We start from the raw sequence: 26,471 nt of genomic DNA on the forward strand, positions 1-26,471 counted from the left end.
ATAAAAAAAAAGATCACATTTCACATAGTATATGGTGTGGACTCAACCCCAAAGTTGAACTTTGGTGTTTCCTAGCAAAGTTTCATACAGACACCCTTTTGTGACACAGCTTGGTAGTGAAATCATTACAAATTTAATCAGTTTTCACCATAAATTTACACTGTGGTGCCAAAATTTGACTTTACTTGCGGCAAACTTGAAAAGGAACTCTGTAAGATATCCATACAGATAACATATGCCAGTCCTGATCTTTGCTCACCATAACTTATGAAAATTGTTTTACACTGAAAGACCTTCATACATAAAGTAGCCTGAGTGGGGTGGGGAAATTTTAAACTTTATACCAGGAGTAGTGGGGACTGAACAGTTTTAAATTCACCTCTGAATCTAACCTGTCCTTTCTTCTAAATTCCCAACATTTTTGAATACAAAATGGCTGCTCCAGAAGACCATAGTGGAACCATAGAGAACAAAATTGAACCAATTAACAAGCTGAAGTGTTGCAGAGTTGTGATCATATCTAATTACCTGTTTTGAAGGAATTTTTAATATTTTACAGCCATTGATAAGTCAGGGGTTTTCCTGCGCTTTTTTCCAACTACAGCGCATGTCATACTGGCAACAATCTGGCAATAAGCAATATATTTTCATATATTCAGTGAGAACTGCATCTTCACATGCTGCATTCTGCTTTCACTGTACCAGTGCCAACAATTATGGCAAATTTTGCTACCAACCATGAAACTTTCTTCACACTTGTTTGTAATTGCAAGTAAAATAGTTTATTGTCACAAAGTGGCAAAGGGAAATATCAGTAACAAAATCCACCACCAATGAACATGATGATAAAAAATGCAACAATATCAGATGAAATATACAAAAAAAGACATGTACAAAAATAAAAGAACATACAAAAAATACGTAATGCAAATGCTTCTAAAAACTTTTTGTACCTTGCAAATTCAAATATCAAAATACATTATTTAAACATTAAAGGAAGAAAAGAATACAGGAAAGACACAGACAATAAAAAAAAATCGACAAGCATGACTGAAAGTTGTAAAACTATAACTATACTAATCATATCAAATAAAATAATGTGATATAAATAACAATTATACTCGCAGAATTTTTAAAATGCTCACTAAGATATTGCATCTTAATCTTCACTTGTAAAAGAATAACATTTCACTTTAAAAATATCACTATTAAATCTATTCATGATTGCAAATATGCAAATGAGTAGGAATATAATACAAAGCAGAGCAAGTCTACAATTTATTGTGGTCACAGATTGTTTCAGTGACGCAAGGTTCACTGAACTTTGCAGTCCTCTTTGCCTTCTCCCTGCCTCTCTCTTTGCATTTTTCTCTGTTCTGGGGACTTCTTGAGACTCAGCGATCTCTTCATGCCACCGAGACGAGTAGGCCTCTTCGACATCTCATCAGCTGGGACGACTTTCTGGGGACTATTTGTCACCGTGGTGAGAGGTGCACCGTCTTGAAGGATCTGTGGAAAAATAAAATGAAAAAGTTAGAAGAATATCAACGTACACTGTAGGCACAAAGTCCATCACAACAATCGTAAGGTGAAACAATACACTTCTCTGTATAAATTCCTAACTCTGTGAGAGATGTTGTAGAGACATTGTTTTTGTCTGTTTTTGCATAATTTCTGCAGGTCAATCATATCTTTAGTGTATTGAAATACATGCATGCTGAAAAATGCATTTAGACAATTGAAAAACAGTATGCTAAGCTAGCAAATCAGTGAAAATACTTATTTATTCATTACAAAGTTGTCTATGTGTGTGTGTGTGTGTGTATGTTTACTTTTATATATGTTTACTTTTATATATATATATATATATATATATATATATATATATATATATATATATATATATAAATAAAAGAAGAGAGTCAGCCATGTTTATGCATGGAATATCAGTTGTGATATACACTTTTTCCAATGTGTCTTCTTTTTGCTTGACCACATACCGACCGGTATGTGACCCTGGTGATTGGCTACAGCAAATGGTCTGTTCATACGGATTGGCTTTGACATACCCATTCTTCTGGAGAGATGGATATTCAGATAAATCATTCATGTGTACATCATTGGACTTACATTTTTAGCCTTAGCTTTGCTTTGCAAGGAGCTACTGCTACGGGTAATTCTTCTGTGAGATGACCGAGTGGAAACACCCTCAGTCTCTGCCGGCTGATGCTCCTGACTTTTCCGGAGACGTTGACTTGTGCGGGTGACTGGCGGTTGTGGTACATCCTGCACAGTGGTCTCTGCTGAACCCTTTGATGACACAGACGTACGTTTCAAAGTTGACCGGCGGAGGATAAAAGGGCTCCGGCTTGCATCCTCAGAAGGGATATCTGTGAACCCTGCAGAGTAGATGGCAGTAATTTATGACATGTGCTTTAGTTGGTAAAAGCACAGCCTAACTCCTGACTTCTCTATGGCCGTAAAATGTTTAAAAATTCAATATTTCAGAGCAGCAATAAAATTGTAATGATTCAAGATATATTTGAATGTATTTTGTCTGAGTAATTTGCTCTTTATTACAGACATGCCTGTGACTGAAAAAGTGACTGGTATTACTTTCTAACTAGTCGTACTGAAGATTGTAAAGTGTAACCATCAAAACGTAAAACTGGCCATGTCACTTCTCTGAGATTATTGAGGGACCAATGTGTACATAACGTGTATATGATCACCATATTCCATTTCTCTACAATATATTTAATGAATAAGAACTTAGATTGTTACATTGTAACATTGGTAATGATTTAGTTACCTTTACTGACGACAGAAGGCAATCCCTCAAGTTCAGGAGATGGTGATTTCCTTGTGGCCTCTCTGTTGATCTTATCCGTTTCATCCTGGTACTTTGTACGCTTGGAGTCTGAGGCAGAGGGGCTTAGGGAACGCTTAGCTGGTTTCACCTGCTTGGCTTCAGCCATGTCTCTGTCCCTAACAGCTACATCAGGCTCTCTTTGTGGTAATTTGTTAGTTTCCAAGCTGGGAGAGTTCTGGATCAGACTCCTCCTCTTGGTGGATAGTCTGGCCTTCTTGATATCCTGAGGTGTCAGGTGGGCAACCTCAGACAACTTGGACTTTTGCGCTGGGGAAACTGAAGACTTCCCATTCTGTCCTGCTTGCTCGGTCGTTTCTCTGTTACTGTCAGGTTTTTGATTTGCCAATTTCTGGTTCTGCAATTTCAGCTGATTTGCGATCAGTGTCACTCTGGATTTCAGCGACTGATTCAGTTCGTCTGTTTTCCTGAACTTCTTGATCAGACTGCAGTACTTTTCTAAATTGGTATTCGCCTCCTCTTCCTTGGCCCTGACCTCTTGCTCCATCTCCTTCAGTTTCTCTTTCAACTTTTCCACTTCCTCGCTGTCAGAAGTCTTCACGTTTTTGGCACCTTTGCCGGAGGGAGCTTTCAGGCTGGCTTTCTCGGATTCAAGTTTTGAGATGTGGGAGTGCAGACTTGACAGATCTTTTTCCAGTCTTTTGGCATTACTCATGGTCAGCTGTACCTTCCCTTGCAATGAGGCTTTGTCCTTCTTAAGGGATTCAACTTCCTTTTTGAGTTCATTCATTTCACTGGAATCAGTGTCCGATTTACTGTTCAATGCCTCCCGCACTCGTTCAAGTTCTTCCTCCGCTTTCGATTTGGCTGTCTTTTCATCAGCAAGTTGCGCCCTCAGCTTGGAGCACTGGCCTTCCAGCTTCTTGATCTCTTTCACATGCCTCTGGTTGGGAGAGTCCTCCTGTTCCGCTCTTTTGAGTTTAATGCTCATGCTCTTCATGGCTTGGTTGGCCCTCTCTGCTGAGAGTTTCAGCTGCTCGCACTCAGATTTTAAACCGTCAATCTTCTCGCTCTGTTTGAATAAAAAGTCAAGTCATGAAACTGTGAGGATGAGCTCCATTATACTAGTCATAATATGCAAATAAAAGTAATAGTGTAGTGATTTTCGTGGGTGACAAATTCACATACAAGTCCATGTTGCTGAAGTTCATGTTTACAAGACTGCAGTGGCCTGAATAGCTAACGAATGCAATTAATAGGCAGAGAGAAGAAACTTTATTCAATAAATTTGTAATTGAGAGTGAAAAAGGTAGGTTTAAAAATACCCATTCATGATCAAATCGTAGAAGCAACAAATAAATAAAGTAAAAAAAAACATGTTGGTGAAAGCTTAGCTGGTGATAGCACTGACACTGATGGCTACACACTGAATTACCTGCTGTCTGTTTTCCTCTGAAGTCAGCGACAACCTGTCTTCAACTTCCTCAAGAGCTGTGGCGAGTTCCATTTTGTTGGCTATAAGATCAACAGCCAGTGCTGTCTTCTCAGCTAGCTGGCTCTCAATTTCTGCAACTTTTTTCTCATTCAACTCCATTTCAGCAGAATGCTAGAGAAAAGACAACAAAACCTTCAAAACTGTCGTTCTGAAATTCACCCAATGATTGTGGTATTAGTGCTGACTATTAAAGGCCCAATAGCTGTATCTTTTAGCATTATTTTTGTGAATTTACTTCCAAACGAAAACAAGTTCGTGGGAATGTACTCATTGAGGAGTATTTATACAAGTATAATAAACTATTCCTGGGATTGCATGTGCAATTTTGAGCAAGATAAATAATAAACGTTTGCCCAAACGTACAATGGCGCCCTCACGCAAATAAAGCAAAAACACTGTACGCCGTGCATATATGCACTGGAATCCTCACAGAAACAACAGATTAGTCCAATATAGTGCATGGTGCTGAATATTTTAGTTGGGACATCATATGCTTTGTTTTCTTTGTGATATTACCAGTTTTTAAAAATGGCGGGAAATCAAAATAATGGTTAAAATTTATATTTACTTGTCCAATTTTTTTAGTAGTAAGAGACTACATGTATACCCTTTAAATTTGTTGAATCTAAAGAAAGCAGAGAAAATAGAAAGCCTTTTTCAGGTCAACAAATTTCAAGAGTTACAGCTATAGGGGCTTTAATTTACTACATATGGAACTTCATTTACAGCCCTTAGTAGGGAAGAGCGACGGGATTGTGGCAAGTTCTCAGAGACATGATCCATATTGTGAAATCAAGACGCTTGCAAACCAATTACCACTGTACACATGTACATGTGTGTTACCAATGGCCAGTACGGTCAAAGAGATATTTTTATTCAAACTTCCAATTCACTGGTTAGAAATCATAACAGACAGGAAGAGCTTTTGTTGTGAAGCAATCAACCCTAACTGCCATGCATCACAATGGGAGGAAGTAAATGCACAACATGTATGTATATTTGACAAAACTTTTTATGATGCCACCTGTTTGTGAATGTGTAGCCTCTACCCTTATACATTGAAAAATGTCATTATCTCATTGTTTACCTCATTCTGTAACCTCTTCCGCTCTTCCTCCACTTCCTTCTCCATGTCTTGTATCTTCTGCTCATAACTCTCAACCTCAGTTTTGACTGCAGCTTGTGACTTCAGTAAGTCTTCATGGGTCCCTTGTAAAGCTCTCTCTAGGTCAGACTTTTCGCTAGCCACAGCTTCTACCAGCAACTTCAGAATTAAAAATAAGCCAATGAAGTCATTCAAAAAGATTTTAGCAAGTATAGATGATACTGTATACAATATATGGCAGAATAACGAATGTTGGCAAAAAAGTTCTATGGTGAAAAGATTTATTGCGAAAAAAAAAACCCATTTGATTGAAAATTACATTGCCAGTATGGGGACAACAGCTGTGGCTTTTGATGTTTTTGGTATTTTTGTTGAGAAAAACAAATGGAATTTATTATTCTTATTATATTCTTATTATTCTTACCCCCAAATTATATTCAAATACAGAATATTAGTCTTGCCAACAAAATGGACTTTGAACAATATGTCGTGTGGTTGGTGAATTCTAGGCTGGACTAAAATTCAGTTACCAGCAGTGATATTATGAGTTACAAGAATGCTATGTTGACAAGTTGGAAATTGACATAGTTTTGGGAGTACAAACAGAACAACAAAACTGCAAAATACATCAAAAGTTACATGTAATGAATCCTTTATGGAAAAAGGACATTACTGCTACAAATGTCTGTTGACACTATTGGCTCTATTAACCAATTCTATGATTATTGCATAACAATTTATTAGCCCTATACTCCCTTATTTGCACTTTACCCTGCAAGAACTTGTCTGCTGTGGTAAACATATGAAAGTTGTTACTTCGATCAATAGAGGGCGCTTATCTATTACTTTAAGCCAGAGTTAAGTGGCAATGATAGTTTTTCTCACAGTACAAAACATATATTTTACTTCTAGACGTCTTCATTATTCATGCAGGTTGTGCTGTATTTATGTTGGTACTTTTCACACTCATGGTGGGCACATCTATCAACAGTTTAATTTAATAAATAAACTGTAGGGTGATAGGAGTATGTGCAGTAAGCACAACATTATCAGTACTTCACTGTATAATGTGCACAAACAATTGTATTTTAGTATTACAATAAATCTAAATATTTTAAAGGGATAAAATCGGCCATTTTTCATGAATTTTGTTTGATACGAGATACTACTTATATTGTTTGACATGTTGAAAGATACTGAATGAATGGGTGCCCATGCATATATTTGACCCCAGTTTTAGACATGATACATGAAACCAACACGTAAATGAATTAATGGTCATGACCATTAATTCATTGTGATGGTTTCATTTGTCTAAAACCGGGGCCGAATATATGCATGGTCACCCATTCATTATCTTTCAACATGTCAAACAATATAAGAGGTATCTCGCACCAAACAAAAGTCATGAAAAATGGCTAACTTTGTCCCTTTAATGGTACAAAATTTGATTGTACTGTGTGCCATATACTTTATGCTGACAACTTTTCACTGACTTTGGTGTAATCTTATGGACAACAATTTGCAATGTAATAAAAATTGTTCTTATATCACCATTAGCTCTCTGGAACATTTGAATACATGAAGTCTTACCTTTTGACTTTCAACTTCCTTTTCCATATCTGATAATTTGGAAGCTGCTTCCAGAATCTGACTTTCCAGCTGACTTCTCACTTCTGCAGCTTCTGCAACAGTCTCCTCCAGACTCTTGTGCAGTTGTGAGTTCTCTGCAAGTGCATTGTCATACTGTTTCTTCAGACTACTGTGTTCAGATTCTATCAGTACATAGGCGTCCTGTAGTTCATTTTGTTTGGTCCTCTCTGCCTGCAGCTGCTCCTGAAGTTCATCCGCCTCACACTGAAGTTCTTCCATCCTGAACTGCATGTTCTCTGAATTTTTACTGATGTCCCCATTCTGGGACTCAAGATCTGCCTTTTCTGCTTCAAGGGCTGCTATCTGGTCCATCAAGTTGTGCTTGCTTGTTTCATGATCTCTCAAGCTCATTTCAAGTTCATCTTTGCTGGCTGCAACTTCTTGAAGCTGTTCTCGCAGATGTTTTGCCGCTTCGTCCAGCAATGTCTTTTCCGCATTGAGGGCACTGACCTGCTCATTCAGGGACGAACTCTGCTCACTTAACTCCTGTTTTTCAGCCTCTAGCGCACAGTTGTTCTGTTGAAGTTGCATCTCTCTTTCCTCGGTATCCTCCAGCTTACTGGTGGTAGTCCTAAGCAAGTCCTTCAGGTTTGTAACTTCAGACATAAGAGTTGAAACTTCACTTTCTGCATTTGCTTGGAAGACTTCATTCTCTCTCCTTAGCCTGTCAATTTGCTTATTTTGATTGGCAATGTCTTCTTTCAGTGTGTTGACTTCTTTCAGTTGATTCTTAAGTTGTGATACTTGGTCAACCTTTTCAGAGTCTAGGACACTGAGTTCAGTCTCCATGTTTTCAAACTTTTCTCTCAGTTGCTTTTTCTCATTTTCAAGCCTCTGAACCTCTGACTTGTGTTCCTCTTCTTTGTTGTCATGTTCCTGGAGCTCTCTTTTCAAAGATTTTATTTCGTCTCTCAGAGTCATATTTTCTGATTGAATAGACTCGGCGAACTCAGCATTTGCAATCTGTTGGGCTCTTGCTTGTTTCTCCTTTGAAGCAAAGCTGTCAATGTGTAGCTTTAGCTGTTCACAGGCTGCCTTGATGTCCTGTAACTCAGACTGGGTGCTACTGCACTGTTCTTCCAGGTGTTGTTTCTCTGCCCTAAGAACTCCAACCTCCCCTTCTAATCCTTCTTTTACCTTTTCAGCTTGGTCCATCCTTTCCTGCAGAGCTGTAAGCTGTCTATCCTGACCCTGTTTGTCAACTGACAGTGACCTGATCTGCTCTTCCAGCTCTTGTTTTTCAGCTGCCACAAGTTGAGTTGACGATTCGCTGGCGTCAAGCTGACTGCACAGATCTTCTTTTTCCTCTCTCAGCATCTCAACCTGACTCTCAATCTCCACTATCCTCTGCTTAAACTCTTCATTTGAGGTCCTGGCAGATTTTAGCTGTTCAACCAAGTCAAGATTCTCACCTTCAGATTTTGCAATGGTTTCCCGCAGATTGTCCAGTAAGTCCTGGGCTTCATCTTTCTGTTTAAGCGCAGACTGCAATTCTTGATTCAGCTGTTCCTTGCTTTCTTTCAGCATCTCAATCTCATGGACAGCGTGAACCTGACTACTCTGGTTCGATTCTTTATTGTTGACCAGATCTTGATTCTCAGCCTGGGTGGCTACCAGATCTGAGGAGAGACAATCCAACTGACTGAGCAGCTCATCCTTGTCAACACTGAGGTCACTGGCTTTCTTCATGGCACTATCTAGCTTATCCATGAGGGTATTTCTCTCAGCCATCAGCGATTCAATTTGACTGTTCAGCTCTTCTTGTCTAGTCACACTTTGATCAGCTTCCATCCTTGTGCAATCAAGCTTGCTGTTCATTTCAGACATCTCTTGTTTGAGTTTATCAACTTCATTGCGTTGGTCTGTGAGTTGGCTTTCCAGGGAAACTTTTTCATCACATGCAGTCTCTAGTTGCGTCTTCAAATTTTCAACAACAGCAAGATTGGCAGCAAGCTCATCTTCAATGGATTTCACCTTGTAATCTACTTCTTTTACTTCTGACGCCTTATCAGAAAGATTTTCTTCTAAAAGTGTCGACTTTGCAGCCAGACTGTCATTTTCTGTACTAAGCCTGCTAAGTTCATTTTTGAGTTCCTCAACTTTTGAATTATTTTCATCACTGCGTTCTTCTTTCTCTTCTTGTAAGCTGACAACTTTGAATCCCAAATTATTTTTCTCTTTTGTTACTTTTTCCATTTCTTTTCCTTGCTCTTCCAGACTTTTAGCGAGTTTCTGAATCTCATTTGTACTTTGCTTTATCTGGCTTTCCAGTTCAGTCCTTGTATCATGGAATTCTTTTTCTGCATGCTGCATGGCATCATATTGGTCTCTTAGATTTTCCTGCAGGCTGTCAATACGGGACACTGCTGTGTTCCATTTCATGTTTGAGGCTTCCAGCTCCTCTTCAAGTTCTTTGACTTTGCTTTCTTTCTCTTGCAATGACACTTTGAAGGTGTTCAGCTCATCCTTCATAGCTTCGCTGGATGCTGTCTCTTGTTCTGCGGCAGCAGTAAGTTCATTTCTTTTGTCCATTTCCACTTTGAGGTTTTCCTTCATTTTCTCCAGCTCCTCGGACATGGCAGTGAGCTTTTCCTGTTCTTCAGTCACTTTGGAGTCATGTTCAGATTTGAGGGTTGTGATTGTTTGGTTTAATGACCGAACCTCTTCATCATACTTTGACTTCAGAATTGTCATCTTTTGTGACTCTTCAGACAGCTGTTCATGCAAAAGACACTTATCATTGGTGAAGGACACTTCAACATCCTTCATTTGTTGCTCTAATAATTCTATTTGGTTAGCTTTCTGTTTTAAGGCTGCTTCAAGTTCAACCACCCTTGTTTTGTGACATTCAATTTCTTTTCTCATTTCTTCTTGCACTTTTGATAGACTTGATTTCTGTTCATCGACTGTAACATTAGACTGCATCAACTCTTTTTCCACTTCCAGTACCAAGTTACTTTTCTCTGCCAGCCTTTCTTTGTAGTCCTCAATTTCATCCTTCAGCAAGTCAATGTCAAGCTGGAACTGAGCTTCTTTGCTTATCTGTTCAGTGTCTCTCTTTTCAAGGTCTTTCTTCACATTGTCCACCTCGAACTTCAGTTTCTGGATCTCATCTTCACGTTTGCTGACATTGTGATGTTCTTCAACTTGACTCTGCTGTGCCTCCTTCAGCTCATTTTTAAGGGATTCCAATTGATCTTGCATACTCGTCACCACTGCTTGATGCTTTTCCTGCTCTTCCTCTAAATTTCTTTCTTTCTGGGTCAAAGTTTTCTGCATATCCCTCAGCTCTGCCTGATTCCCTTCAAGTTTTTCTTCCATCTCTTTGAGGTCTTCCTCTAGCCTGACAATGGTTTGGTTCTTCTCATGGAGCTGGGCTAGATGGCTTTTCTGACTACTGCTCAGCTCATCTTGAGACTCGTCATAGTCTGTCTTCATCTTCTCAATCTCACCCTCTCTCATTGCTATATACTCCTCGTAGTCACAGATCTTGTTGTCTCTCTCTGCAAGCATTTTTCTGTGAGACTCCAATTCAACATTCAAGACTTCTTTATCATTCTCACTGGCAGCTTTCCCTTCTGAAAGCTCTTCAAACTGCGTCTTCATGTCCTGCAACTCGTCCTGTGTACAGTGCAACTGTTCCTCAAGTTCCTTCAGGTTTTTACCAGCTGTGTTGTAGTTTGCATCGCTCTCTTGCAGCTGCTTCAAGAGGTTGTCCTTTTCTGCACTGAAGTCTTTCTGTGACTGTTCCAGGGTGTCCTTGTTTGCCAGCAGCTCATTGGTCATTTGACCCAAGGCATCCTGGGTACTGTTCAGCTCAGTTTGAAGTTCTTCTTTTTCCTTTTGCAAGCTAGCAATGGAGGAGTAAGAATTTTTAGTTGCAGTGTCATGTATTTTCTTTTGTTCTTCCAGTAACTGCTTTACTGACTTCAATTCAGAGTCTTGTTCTGTAAGATCATTTGAAGAAAAATCAGTAAGTTATAAAATGTCACAAAAACTATATGCATTATGAACATGAAGATGAGTATATGTACACTCATATGTACATTGTTCATGAACAATGTTGCATTAGTGTTATGAATGACTTTCTAAAACAAACAATATAGGTAGGGTTTATGGACAATCATGAAAATTCCCATGCACAGCTTTCAGAAAACAGTTGTCATTGGCACAAACTACAGTTGCTTATTAATATGGTTAGACTTTGGTAAGTGCAGGCTACTTGCTTGTTTCAGCACGGTCTTTTATGTAAGAAACTGGGAAATGTTTTTTTTATTCTTGATTTTCAATCTACATGTATGATCATTGTGTGTGTGTGTGTGTGCAGGTATTTGCTATCAACAGTTTACTTTCTTTTTCAGTGCTAAACTGCACACTAGTTGACCATATCAGAAGATAATGTCAATCTGTCAACATCACTGGAGATAGTAATCTAGTGAAAAGAGACTCTACTCTCATTTTTAAATTATCTCCTGTAATGTTGACACATCCATGATTGATCAACCCTCCATTTATGACCTTTTTATGTGTATGTAAACTGCCAAAGCACCAATCCTTGCAAATAAATGGTGTATACATGTATGGTAAATCTGAACTTACTTGTCAATGTATTAGTCATTTCATTGTTCTCCCCAGTCAGTGTTTCAACCTCCTTTCCAAGGGTATCTAATTCTGATGTTAATTTAGTCACTTCAACCTTTTTGTCTTCGCAAACTTGCTGCAGTTCAGCACTGATGTTTTGAAGTTGCTTTTCAAGGCCTTCCTTTACTTTCAAGACCTTTTCAGTTTCACCGGTGGCAGATTCAAGTTGTTGTTTCAGCTCAGCATTTACTACAGTCAGTTGGTCACATTGCTGCTTAAGCTGATCATTCTTCTCTGAGAGTGTGCTTAATTGTTCAGTGAAGCTTTGGATATCCTCTGCATTATTTTCAAGGTTAAAGCGTGCCTCTTCCAGTTTACTGAGCTGTTCTTCTAGGTCTTTTTGCTTTGCTGTCAACTTCCTCTCCAAATCGGCTATCAGCCCTGCAGACTTTTCTGCAGATGTTTCCAACTCTTCTTTGAGGCGGCAGACTTCTTCTGTGAGAGATTCATTTTCTCCAGTGATCTTGCACTTATCTGCTTCCATTTGCCCCATTTCTTTTGTTACTTTTGCAATCTCACACTTCTGTTGTTGACCCTGTTGTTCAATCTGTTCAACTTTCAAGTTGAGATCTTCTATCATTTTGTCTCTGTCCTCTACGTCCATGACACTGATTTCAAGCTGTGACTGCAGAGAAGAATGCTGTTGATTCATTTGCTCCACAGAATTCTCATGTTCAGCCCTGGTACTTTTCAAAGCATTTTCCAGGTCTTGCAGCTGCTCCCTTAGATGATGAAGTTCACGTTCTTTGGTTTCTACATCACATGTCTTCTCATCCATATCATTTTTCAACTGCTCACACTGTTTACTCAACTCATCATTTTCACATTTCTGGTCTGCAGCATTCTGTTTCTCATTCTTGACCAAATCCTCCAGTCGCTCAACTTGTTCCTGTAGGTGTTCACAATCTGCAGCCTTGAGATTGAACTCACCTTGGCTTGCCTCCAGTTTATATTTCAATTGCTCACATTCTTTGCCAAGCTCTTTAACAACTTCCTCACCATCCTTGACACTGTCTCTCAGGTTTCTGACAACCTCTTCTTGCTGTTCTGCCTGCTGCTTCAATGTCTGAATCAAATCAGAGTTCTCTCTCTCCTCTCTATTCTTCTGATCAAGCTCTGTCTGAGCTCTGTTGAGTTCCTCCTTCATTGACTTGATTGTAGACTCTCTGTCATCAAGGGTTGATTTCAGTGAGTTCACAGTTGCCTCTAATTGTTCTGTCTGTTTTTCATAGCTGTCAACACATTCTTCCTTGTCATCCATATCCATCTGCAATAGGTCCAACTTACTCTGCATCTTTTGATTATCATTCAAAACATCCTGGATCTTGTCTGTCATTTGCAGTATTTCTTCATTCTTCTTTCGGAGCAGGTCTTCTTGTTTTTCCTTCTCAGTTTGCAGTGAGGTTAGCTGGGTGCTCAGGTCACTCATCTTGTTTGTAATTTCCTGCATGGATTCCTCGGCAGATTTGCTGACCTTTTCAAGCTCCTCCCTCAGATTTTCAACCTCTGACTCCTTGATGGATAGGGCAGCATTGCTCTGCTGTTTGTTTTCTTCCAGTGCAGTCTTGGTGGTTTCAAGATCAAGGGCGGTGGTGTTCATGTTGCTCACCGTCTGGTCCAGTCTACTCTGCAGCTCTTCTAGCTCCTTCATAGTGTGCCCAAGTTCACGGTCTTTCTCTTTGATCAGTGTCTGACTCTGTTCCAGCTGATCTCTCACTAGTGAGTGCTCCTTTTCCAGACGACCAAGTTCCTGCTCATTCTTCATGAACTTCTGCTGCATTTCTTCCATCTCTTTTTCTCGATCCCAAATTTTCTTCTCCATTTCATCCATCTGTGAACTCTGACTACTGGAAATTATTTTAGCCTGCTCCAAGTCCAGTGACAGACTCTTCACTTCTTCTTGAAGAATCTCAATTTTTTCTTCTCTTTCTGTCAAGGTATTCGCAAGGGTTGTTCCCTCAACAATTCGTTCTTTCATCTGATTCTCAACTTGGCACAATTTGTTCCTCAAATTGTTTGTAATATCTGCAAAAGTGAGAATACAATGAAAATTTCTAATTTAAAATACTCAATATTATAATATTTGATTTTTATCTTTTTTGGGAGCCTCAGGTCGTTCAACAGCATTTTGGAAAACTTTTTGTGTGTATTACACATTTTATTGTGCAAAGGTTCAAAAAAAGTGATTGCCAGTCAAAAATAACTTCTGTAGATTTTAATTTACAAAGCACATGTAAGTAACAGGGATTTCATTAAAGCTAAATAAGTGTTTAGCCTGTCATAAATTTCCTTGGGACTTGGATTTCGGAGAGTTGGCTGACATGTACCGTGAAGTAGGTTTACTTTACCCACAAAAATTCAAACTATACACTTTCTTAATATTTCATAAACTTTTTCCTTGGTAATTAACATTATAAATCTGGTATTTTTGGCAGAAATCTTGACCAAATGTAGGAATGTAAATGCAGAAATAACATACCATTCAGTTTACTTTCTGTTTGATCCTTGTCCATTTGAAGACTTTTCATTTCTTCCTTCAATTGTTCTAGAAGTGCATCTTTTTCCTGTAGCGATTTGAGTACCTCCTCTTTACTTGTAACTGCAAGCCTGCAATACAAAGCACGCTAGACTTTAGGGAATTGTTAGATTTGATTTGATTTTTTTTGGGAGCTTTCCTCTATGTATAGTACATGATAATATGCAGCTCATTCTTTTCATGCTTGAGATGAATAATTTTAATTTTCTTGTTTAGAATTTAATTCTATACAGTTCATTGTCACACATAATAAAAATCCATGTTTATTTCAGCAAGAATTTTTACCCTTCTGTAACATTAATCAGTACTATTGCTCAAGTAATCTGATTTGATAAATATAGCAATTTGAACTAGAAGCTGACGTTTTATTTAATAAACATATCAAAGCAATCAAATAATATATTATAATGAATTCGTATCACAAGTAACCAATGTGAGCTCAATGTACTCTTGTGAATGTACAGTGTATTCTGTATGTACCGATAGATGGCATGCCACTGTGAAAGGTAATCTTTATCATAAAAGAACACTATGTACATTGTATATACCATACAGTACTTCATGTACAGGCTGACAAAAGGAAATTCTGGACATTCCTGCATTGACACAAAGAGTGCAACACGTTTTTGTTAAGGGTGGAACTTAGGTAAATTATACCTGGGTTCCCTTTTCACGTTACAGGAGGTTCCTCCTAGAATATCAATACAAATGTACATGTATAGGAAGACAAAATAAATGGTATTTGGGTTCCCATACCTAACTTTCCCAACCTTAGCAAAAACAAGTATTGGGGCAAACTCAGTTAGAATTTTGATTTGTTCATGGAAGTCTTGACTGGACACTTGAGGGCAAACAGACGGCTTGTCAAACTCATACAAAACTCACCCTTTCTGGGTCTCCAAATCCTTCAGTGATGCTTCTCTCTGTTGCAGCCAGTCCCTCAACTTACAGACCTCTTTCTCCGACTGTTCTAGCTTGTCGACCAAGTCAGTAGCCTCTTGTCCCTTCATGTCAGCCAGCTCACAAGCCTTCTTGTAATCAGCTTGTAAGGCCTTGCCTTCTTTCTCCAGGGAGTCCAGTCTTGACTGCAGAAGCTCCAGTTTGTGTGCTGAGGAGTTCTGAGTCTGCATGACTTCACTCTCCTTCTGCTTGACTGTCTCTTCCAGTGTGGCTTTTTCAGTCTGAAGTTTGTCGTATTTAGCCTTCAATTCATCATGGTCATATTTCTCTGCTTTCCACTTGTCCTCTACACTGTCAACATAATTCTTTTGTTTTTCAAACTCTGTTTTCAACATTTCCAGCTCTTGAAGTTTGTTGACGACCTCTGCTGATTTAGCGGCCAGGTCTTCATCTTTTGATTTCATCATAATTGCTTTCTCTGCTTCTGATTTCTGCATTTTAACTTCCAGGTCTTGGACTGATTTCCTCATTTCATTTCTGAGTTCCTGCAACTCCTTTTCTTTCATTGACAAGGCTTCATCTTTGGCCTGGATCATTTTATTCAAGTGGTCATGCTGTTCTTTGGATTCTTCAGCACTTTCCTTCAGGTGGAGAACTGTAGATTTCTCGCTGTCCAAATCTTTTGTGAGGTTGGCTATTCTACCCTCGAGATGTGACATGCTTGACTTCATCTCGTTGACCAACTCCTGGTGTTTATTACCCTCCTTTTCAAGCAAATGCTGCACCTCGGAAATGTGCTTGGTAAGCTGGGATATTTCTTTATCTTTGCTGCTGATCAATTGTTGGAGGTTATCACTCGCTAACTGAGATTCAGAGATAATCTTCTCTAGCTTGGCCTTCTCTTCAGAACCTTTCACCAACTGATTTTGAAGGTCTAAATTCTTCTCTTCAGTGCTCTGCATTAATTTCTGCATGTTTTCCTTGTCACTCTTTAGTTTTTCCACTTCTGCTGAGGAAGTCTTCTGAACATCTCTAAGACTGCTGATTTCCATCTTGTGAGATTCAATTTCCCTCTTTTTCTCCTCCAGTTCTATATTCAATTTTCCAAACTCTGCATCTGATTCAGCAATTTTCTCTTTCAGTTTGGTGACTTCAAGTTCATATTTACTGGCCATGTCGGCAGCGCCACTGTGTTTGGTCTCAAGGTCAGCGCACTGCTTCTTCATCTTGTCCACTGTTTCAGCCATACTCTTAATCTCATTCTCACACTCGGATTTGACACTCTCAAGTTCAAGGTCCTTGTCTAGCATCTTTCCCTTCAGGTCACACACAATGTTCTCACTCTGCTGTACATCATCTTTTGCCTTTGACAGCTGCTTTTCCAAGTTTTCTATTTTGCAGTTGCTCTCATCCAGTTTGCTGACCAAACTGCCCTTCTCCTTGTCGATGTCTGCCATCTTTGCATTCAGCTCTGCTATTGCTGCATCATGAACTTTCTTGCTGTGCTCGGCACCCTGCAACTTGTGCTCAGATTCCTTCAGCTGCTTCTCCAACTTTTGATTCTGTAGCTCAGCCTTCTCGAACTTCCCCTGGATGTTATTGTACTCACTTTCTGGCTTGGTTGAGCTCCTGTTGCATCGTTTTCTTCATGTCGTTATACTGTTTGTCCAAAGCAGTCATTACCTGGGAGTGCTGAGCAATCTCGGCTCTCAGCTCCTGTTCTCTCTCTTTCATCCTCTGCTCTTGTGCCTGGCGGGCAGCTTCTGCATTGTGGCGCTGGCAGTCAAGCTCTTGGGTGAGCTGTTTGTTTTTCTGTTCAAGACCAGTCAGCTGAAAATGCAGTTGCAAATCACATTTATCAACTTGTCTCCAAAAGAGATTACCACTTGGCCAACAAATATTGATGATTACACATAGTAAATACAGAAAATGATGCTGATATCACTCTTTACACAGCAATGTGTGCATGCGCTCACATATTGAGGTACACAGTTGTACACATCTTCTATTGATACAATTAAAGGCAAAGTTCACTAAAGCTAATTTTTCATATCATGTGCTAGCTTTGGGGTTGTTTATTCTGGAAAAGCCATTTTCACCATTTATAACTGGCACAGATTTTTACAAAAACGGGCAAAAATAGTGGTGGTATATGCAGTTTAGGGCTTCATCAACTTAATGTATTTTGAATCTGGGGAAAAAGCACCAAGCTTGGCGCTTTCATCACGTTATATGGCAGGTGCCATCTTCTGATGGGTATGGCATTATCTACTCACTCATGTTCACATCACTTATATAAGGCTGTGTATTTGTATAACATACACAACAGTTATGCAAATATGCACAGCCTGGTGTGAACGTGAATGACAGTGCCATATCACATGATGAAAGCACCAAGCTTGGCATTATTTTCCCATGATTCAAATTACATGAAGTTGATGAAACCTTAAAGTGCACCTTCTGCCACTATTTTCATCTGTTTTTGTAAATAATTGCGTGAGTTACAAATGGCAAAACATGGCTTTTCCAGAATAAGCGACCCAAAGGCTACCACATATGTAAAAATCAGCCTTGGTGAAATTCCTCTTTAAGTATCACAAATTGCAAAGATTAGTAAAATTGACCAAAATGACAACTTTTCCCTGTGAAATAACTTTCTATTTGTACATCAATTTGTCTCTCGAACCTTTTGAATGAACAAAAAGAAAGTACACCTGCAAGTCCATACAGTACCTTGATATTTGCCTTTTCCAAATCTGCAGTGACTTTGTTGAGTTCAGCCTGCAGTTTATTCACTACTTTATCCTTATCAGCGAGAACAGACTTGTTGGAATCCAGTGAAGTCTGCATTTCAGCGATCTTTCCATTTAAGTTTGCAACCTCCTTTTCCTTAGCTTGGAGCTGCAATTCCAATTTAGAACTAGATGCCTTGATAGCTGAAAAAAATATATATGTGAAGTAAGTTATAAATGCTCGTAAAAGTTAACACAAAAAAAATAAAACTTTGTACACTATCTACTTTAATGATACCAATATGGTATATCCTTTACATGCTAAGATTTTGAACTCTTTGGGCCAATATAGAAATTTCTTATTATAAAATTTCTTTCAAGTCAACCCTGTATCAATATGTGGAATAATACAAGAGTTTCTTGAGTGAAAGATAGCATCGTAAGTCATGGGGCAACAAACTAGCATGGATGGCACATCGCAAGATACATGGGAAAGTTATGTCAAAAAACAGTGATGTATGAGTGAACACTTTTTGTAATTTCAGGAGAATAATTGTGTGTATTGACATTTACGCGTAACATGAAAAGGTTGTCATCTTACATTCATTCTCTTTCTTTAGATCTTGTAAGGTAGATTCCATCTTCTGCAAGGCAATGTCATTTATCTTTTGCTGCTCTAGTGACTCTATCTGCTGTTCCCTGGACTTAGCACCTGCTGCTAAAGTCCTATTTTCCAGCTTCAAACTCAAGTTCATTTTCTCTTCTCTCAGGCTGGTCATTTCTGTCGACTTGGCATTCAGTTCCTGGTCAACCTAGGGTGTGAAAAGTAATTAACAGATAAAAAAGTCAACACAAAAAAAATAAAGGTCTGTACACTATCAACTTTAATGATACCAATATGGTATGTCCTTTACATGCTTTGTGAAGCGTACGATCAGGAAGGAAGAGTGAGATCGACACCAGTGGCTGAAAAGGTGTGTTTTCCTACTGCTGATGGAGCAAATGAATGCAAGTTTAAGAAGTGAGAGAAAAAATGGCCATTATTGTGATCGTAGAGTAACTGTAGTCTGCAAATGTATGCAGGGTTCTCCCCACGCCGGTCGGCACTGGTCGGGCCCGTCCGGCACTCAGAATTTCCGACCAGCATTGACAAGTGACCGACCGGCACTTGCACTTCAATGCTATGAACAATCAACATGAATGTCTATGACACTTTTGAGGTCAAGCAGTTCACAAAATTGCATGAAGAGTTGATGAAAACAATGGTACTATAGAATGCTATTTAAACAATACCACTGGTTGATTACCATACGCTGATTTTGCATATGAAAAACTATTCAGCTGTTGAACTTATATGGGGCGCCGAATGTAAAATAATTAGTTTACACATTTAAAACGTGCATTACTTATCACATCATAGTCTCTGCCTGGATACACATACACACACACACACAAACACACACACACACATAACACGTACACACATACACATACAACATACATACATACATACATACATACATACATACATATATACATACATAGATACATAGATACATACATAGATACATACATACATACATACATACATACATACATACATACATACATACGTACGTACGTAGGTACGTAGGTACATATGTACACATCACACATACATACATGTTTGTATATGTAGACACATACGGACATACATATATATACGAGTTAAACGTACACATGGTATCTGTGAAAATACACGAGCACATATACATTCAGTACAGGACATCCAGACGACATTGATGGAAGGTCTGCTCATGAGACATACCAACACAGGACGCACAAACTTATACACAAACACATTCCCACAATTACTGCACACTGTCAACGTTGACGACGATACGTATCACGGAGATACATAGTACATGCAGATTTCTCAAACACACGAGTGAGTTCAGCTTCGCGACACACATGTGAGCTTCGCTACATAAGTGAGCCGACACACATACAATTCAAAGATACAGATATTACTGAGACTGAATGCGCATGCGTTGAAACAGCGATGCATACAAGTTTCTCAAACACACAAGTGACTTCAGACACACAGGTGACGGGGGGTCCCACTCATATTCTAGGAAAACTGCATAACACACAAGTGACTTCAGACACACAGGTGACGGGGGGTCCCACTCATATTCTAGGAAAACTGCATAACACACAAATTAATTCAGACACACGAGTGACAGGGGTCCCACTCATATCGTAGGAAAATGTTCAGCCTATTTATGTTACAGAAATTGAATACATATGCGTCTCTGTGAACAGTGGCGTACGAGTGAGATTACTCAAACACACAATTATTGCAAGTGGGTTTCACAACATATGAGTATCCGAGGGCCTACTCATGGTTCTTGGATCCGGGAAATGTCTTCATCTACTGTCTATGATTTAAGTGGACGAAGAAATAATAACAATCGCCTGAACTTAACAAATGTCTATGTGTCGATGTGAAAGTAAACACTATGTTTTGTCACAGAGCTCCGGATGGTGGCACGCATAATTAAGACCGCGTTCAAAAAATGGTTAGGGGGATGGAGGAATTCAGGGGGATTCGAAAATTTTTGGGGTAGTCGAGGGGGACTTGAAAGTTTTGCTCTGCCTATAGGGGGACCTGAAAATATTTTGATTCCCAACAGTTTGATGTCGTCCAGTGGTTCTAATGTTAGTAATAATTAAACAAAATCTAGAACCGTTTTGTTGCAGAGTATGTCTTTAATTAAAATGCACGGCACACATAGGGTGTGTTGGCAAGCTGAATACTGGACAACTCAACATGCTGTAGGGAGTAGAACAAGAACGCAATTGTATAAAATGAACAAAAATTTGTCAAAATAAAAAGTTAATACAACTACTGCCCTGCTACTACATACTGGCAGTGACAGTGATATATGTAGCTCTAAATCTGATGTAGTAGAAAAAGAAAATCCTCCAGGCTCCCCCTGGAAGTAAATTCTGAACAGTCCCTAAAAATAACTTTGTTTCAAAGGTCAATACACTTAACAAGATTAGTTGAACGTGGCTAACAACAAACAGGAAATCTGGTCACATCGCAAACACAGGTGATAAACTCCGGCACGTCCCGCAATACTATAGCCACGTCCTGGCTCCGCGAACTGTTCTGGCTTTCGGCCCTTTCGAAAATCTATATCACAGCAAGATACGTCAACATGAACATATTAATCTTGCGGACTCGCTGTCGCACTTACGCGAAGTCAAACATTAATACTTCAAGGCCGTGGACATTCTTACGCACTTGTGCACTCCACCCACTACTCAGACTACACCCCATTACTCAACTTGCTACACTAATTACGCAACTAGAACACCAGCTACCAAAAGAAGAAACACACCAGTGTTCCAAACAAAGCCCGTATATGAGAACACAAGCAATAAAAACAGCAATGTGCAAAAAGTGTAAACACATAGAAAGGACAAAACCCATGGAAACTATTCCCACAATAATGGATCATCGCATACAGAAGAAATCCAAACATACGTGATGCACTGATACACGCCAAAGTCCACGGCATTTTTGTATTAGGAACATGACGATCCAAACATAAATATTCTGGCTTCATTGCTAGAAGAACAGGAGATCAACAATATCGACGTGACATAAAACAAAAAAGATATACATATATCTTAGGCGACTGAGGAAGAGACCGAACAAGCGAACAAACGAAGAAACAAAGAAAACACTAGTCTTCACAACGAAAGTTATAGCAACAATATGTATAAGAACAGAAGCTATAAAAAGCAGCAATGTGCGAAAACTGGGAACACATAGACAAGGACGAAACACTAAGCCTGAATGAAATATTTCCACAACAACTGATCATCGCATACAAAGAAATCCAAACATTAGCGATATACTGATACAGGCCAAAGTCCACGGCATTTTTGTATCAGGAACAAGTCAATGAACGGACGAACACATGTTGATCCAAACATAAATATTCTGGCTTCATTGCTAGAAGAACAGGAGATCAACAATATCGACATGACATAAAACAAAAAAGATATACATATATCTTAGGCGACTGAGGAAGAGACGGCTCTGGTTTCGAAACGTGGGGATAAAAAAGGAGTCAAGGTTGTCAAAGACACATCTGACTACACCCACGTCTCGCCATGGCTTATTCTAAAATTAACGATTCGTTTGTTAATTTTCACACTAACAGCCAAAACATTTCAGACACTAAACACACCAAAGCACATACAAGACGAGATGAGTGATGTGTGAAGCCACTTTCCCTTTATTACACTTCAATTTCGGTAACATAAATAGCTAAGCATTTTCCTACGATATGAGCGGGACCCCTGTCACTTGTGTGTCTGAATTCACTTGTATGTTATGCAGAGCATTTTACTAGATATGAGTGGGACCCCCCGACACCTGTGTGTCTGAAGTCACTTGTGTGTTATGCAGTTTTCCTAGAATATGAGTGGGACCCCCTGTCACCTGTGTGTCTGAAGTAACTTGTGTGTTTGAGAAACGTCACTTGTATGCGTCGCTGTTTCAACGCATGCGCATTCAGTCTCAGTGATATCTGTATCTTTGATATTGTATGTGTGTCGGCTCACTTGTGTAACGAAGCTCACATGTGTGTCGCGAAGCTGAACTCACTGGTGTGTTTGAGAAATCTGCATGTACTATGTATCTCCGTGATACGTATCGTCGCCAACGGTGACAGTGTGCAGTAATTGTGGGATGTGTTTGTGTATAAGTTTGTGCGTCATGTGTTGGTACATGAGCCGACCTTCCACCAATGTCGTCTGGATGTCCTGTACTGAATGTATATGTGCTCATGTATTCTCACAGATACCATGTGTATGTTAACTCGTATATATCCGTATGTCCGTATGTGTCTACATATACAAACATGTATGTATGTGCGATGTGTACATATGTACTCACGTACGTACGTATGTACGTATGTGTGTATGTATGTATGTATGTATGTATGTATGTATGTATTTATGTATGTATGTATGTATGTATGTATGTATGTGTGTATTTATGTATGTATGTATGTTGTAGGTGTGTGTGTGTGTATCAATTGTATGTGTGTACGTGTTGTGTTATGTGTGTGTGTGTATGTGTATCCAGGCAGAGACTATGATGTGATAAGTAATGCATGTTTTAAATGTGTAAACTAATTATTTTACATTCGGCGCCCCATAAACTTACGTTCACAAGATCATTGCCCTAATGAACAGGACACGGTTTTCCTGTCACACAGTATCTCTGTACGATCGAAAGAAGGAGAAAAACTGAAGTTTTTTTTTGCTTTGTATCAAGGTTTATAACAACATAAAAATGAAGTACGGTAGCGAAAATCAACACAAAAAACGGGACTTCTACTAAAACGTACTAATTCAATGTTCAGTTCAGACTCAATGAGTGGCATTGTGGAAAGACTGCATGCAATGAAAGTCACGAGCAAGTTTGTGTCAACGAATCCAGTCTTTGAATTATCACCTATTTTTCAGGTCAATATGCCAAAAGTTACTTGTTCGTGGCAACAAGCCTCTCTGTTTGTGAATTTTCCCATTCTACAATGACTATCAAGAAGTAATTGAAGTGAATTAGACATTATTTTCAACTAAATAAAATAAATAAATATAAATAAATTCAACTTTGAAAACTATGGCTGATTAGTCAACCCCTAAGTTCTTGGTTTAAACTCTAGTGAGTCTGCACATGAGCATTAACAAGACTACCTAGGTCATTTAAAAAAACATCGGATGCTGGTACAGTGCAATGGTAATCCAAACTTCATAGTTGTGAGGGATGATATAAGCACAGGAAAATAATGACAAAGTGGTTCATTATTTTTCAGAAGCTTCAAAACATTCCTTTACAACTACTAAAGATTTTTTTCTTTTTGTATTGTTCAGTTAAAACTGCCTTGAAGGTACAGTGGAAATGGCTATTATTTTTTGTATATCAAGCCCTCAGAAAGTAAAAATACAAGCATATAAAATGTGACAGTTTTTCATGAATATTAATGCTCATGAATATTAATGAGTCGTCCAGCACTCTTGGAACTCTGGGGAGAACCCTGTATAAGTATGTACAGTACAATTGTACAATGAAAGATATGACCCAGCTCCCATGGCAGAGCTTTGTCTCAATAAATCTAGACAAAATTACCTGTGAACTGAAAGAGCTGCTGCAATTTACACTTAAATTTTTCCCAGTATTTTTGTTCTTATCATGTATGTAGAATGCAGTTTGTCATTCCTCTAAAATTCCTGTCAAAATGCTAAGTTGTCATATAGGCAACACAGCCTCTATGCGTTGAATGTGCATTGTTATTGATGCAACCAAATTTAAGTTCTGACTAGAATTGATTTGTCAACTATAGCATTGCATATTGTGCAAAACGCATTGCAGTTACAATGGTTTGTATTTGATGGTTTATGATGATTAGACTCGGCACATGCGGATGTATGTGTTTACCTTGTCCTGTAAAAGCTGCAGGTTGGCAGCCACTCTTTCATGAGCCTCAACTTCATTCTTGTATTTTTCCTGCAACTCTTTCAGCTGATTCTTCAGACTAGTGACATCATCACCACTATGGTCCACTTTGTAAATGAAACAAATGATAAAAATGTTACTGTGTTGAATTGCATAATTTTCACTACTTGTATTTACATGTACATGTGCGTGCAACACCCACTCAACAGCAAATTGAGCAGCAGGTGATCATGTGTGATAGTAAATTGTGTTGACAGGCCTCAGCAGTTCAAATACCGGTACACTGGAACTACTGGTACTGAGAAAATTTTTGAAAGCTTTCCTTCAAGTGAGATCAGTCTCCTCTTTGCCACTGAAAATCAGTATAATAAAATTTTTGAAGTGAGCCAATCAAAATAACAGAACTTACCATGTGATGAAGTGCTAATATGTCTGCTCCTATTTCCCTGCCTATCAAGACCACTTTCAAGTTTTTTCAGCTCATACTGCAGGTTTCTCACTTTCTCAGCTTGGCTCTCTAGCTGCCTTTTCTGGTGGTTACAGTTCTCCTGCAGTTGGGAATGCTCATGAGACAGCCTTTCAAGCTTCTTCTGAGACTGCAAATGCTCAGCTTCGGCCTTCTCTACTTCACCTTTCAGCTGATGATTCCTGGTTGTCTCCGTTTCAAGCTGTGACTTGGTATGGGTGATCTTTCCTTCAAGACAAGCAATCAGGGAGTCTTTCGTTTGTAGCTCATGCATCACCTTCTCTTTTTTTTCTTCAATTTCTCGGCAAGTATCCATCAAGGATTGGGACTCTCTCTTCAGAATAGAGTTCTGAGACTTTTCTTCCTCAACTTTTCTCAGCTGTTTCTGGTAGGCTTGATCTAAACTTTCCAGCTGGAACTGCTTCTGCTTTTGCTCCTTCTTGACTTTGTCAAGTGAAGTTTCCAACTGTTGGATTTTCTGCAGTGCCCTCGATGGAAGGCCATCCTTCCACTCATCACCAGCCCAACTCATGTTTATTTTTGTTTACTTTAAGTGACAGAATTCCTGTGATATAATGAAATATGATTAGCAAATAAATGTACTTGATAAAAAGAGCAATACCCCATAAGAAATAACAGAATTCATGTAATGGACTGAGATTGGATCTCTTACACAAGTTGCGGAATTTCCGTCTCGCACAAGCTGGAGGCGAGTGTAAGACAGAAATTCCCAAATGAGTGTGAGACATTTGTGGACATTAGTTATTTCACTGTCATCTCATTCCAGTGAGGTGTGGGATTATTTTTCCCAAGTCCCTGCAAATCTTGACAAAATTGCAAGTATCGTATTTCATTGTAGAAAGCCCCATTGCAATTGATAGCTTATGTACTTTGATTTATATCATTCCCCTTCAAAAAACATTGTCCACATCCAATCATATAAATTGCTATTCGAAACAAGGTAATACCAGTCCGGGTCAGCTCCAAAATTGGAGACTTATTATGATAATGTATTCCGGCATTCAGCCAATCATCAACCAGATTACATCATTAATAAAGTACAGGTCACGCTGGGTCACAAATTACCCATCAAGTGTGATCGGCAGTTTTGGGCCGCTTATTTAAGCCCCTGTCTTGTGAATTTCGACGAATTGCGACAGTCAACATAATCCACGTGTTCTGCAGAAGGTCATGTCCAACAAGGAGTCCGATTAGTGAACAAATACCGGTATTCGAAATATTGACGATTCATTTCTACCCTCAGTTTATCGATTTCGCTCAAGTACCGAGAATCATTTTGTGGATGTTCGTCATCTCTATTAGAAATACTGTTATAAAGGTTATTTGTGTAGGTACGCGTATAACATTTTGCAAGAAAGAAGAGCAATGTCAGAGCTTTAAAACGATACCTGTTTTGTAGTTGTCAAACGCAGACTAAAAATGGTACGCGATTTTGAAAATGTGTTGACAGAGTGGCCACACAACTGTTCCCCATACGGTAGAATTTGCATCACTGCCATCTCCGATACAAATGGGGTATTCTGAACGATCTGTGTAGTAGGTACACGATTTATATTTCGCAGGACTTCA

The 26,471-nt window shown here is 39.0% G+C and overlaps 2 protein-coding genes across 2 annotated transcripts; both read right to left on the bottom strand.

The window, feature by feature from the left end:
- Positions 1-765: 765 nt before the first annotated feature.
- LOC139150113 (golgin subfamily A member 4-like) lies at positions 766-16,802 on the bottom strand. The gene is made up of 9 exons (XM_070722285.1): positions 15,146-16,802; positions 14,204-14,331; positions 11,683-13,749; positions 7,024-11,030; positions 5,413-5,589; positions 4,266-4,436; positions 2,813-3,902; positions 2,131-2,399; positions 766-1,509 (listed from the first exon to the last, which is right to left on the bottom strand). Exons 1-9 carry the CDS (start codon positions 16,615-16,617, stop codon positions 1,315-1,317), a joined length of 9,576 nt encoding a protein of 3,191 aa, XP_070578386.1. The 5' UTR covers positions 16,618-16,802; the 3' UTR covers positions 766-1,314.
- Positions 16,766-25,413, bottom strand: LOC139148813 (centromere protein F-like). Its single transcript, XM_070720244.1, has 5 exons — positions 24,825-25,413; positions 24,398-24,522; positions 18,494-18,704; positions 17,894-18,096; positions 16,766-16,990 (listed from the first exon to the last, which is right to left on the bottom strand). The coding sequence occupies exons 1-5, from the start codon at positions 25,411-25,413 to the stop codon at positions 16,766-16,768; spliced, it is 1,353 nt and encodes a 450-aa protein (XP_070576345.1).
- Positions 25,414-26,471: the final 1,058 nt, after the last annotated feature.

The sequence above is a fragment of the Ptychodera flava genome, chromosome 14 (assembly GCF_041260155.1).
Source record: "Ptychodera flava strain L36383 chromosome 14, AS_Pfla_20210202, whole genome shotgun sequence".
In the NCBI taxonomy this organism is placed as follows: Eukaryota; Metazoa; Hemichordata; class Enteropneusta; family Ptychoderidae; genus Ptychodera; species Ptychodera flava.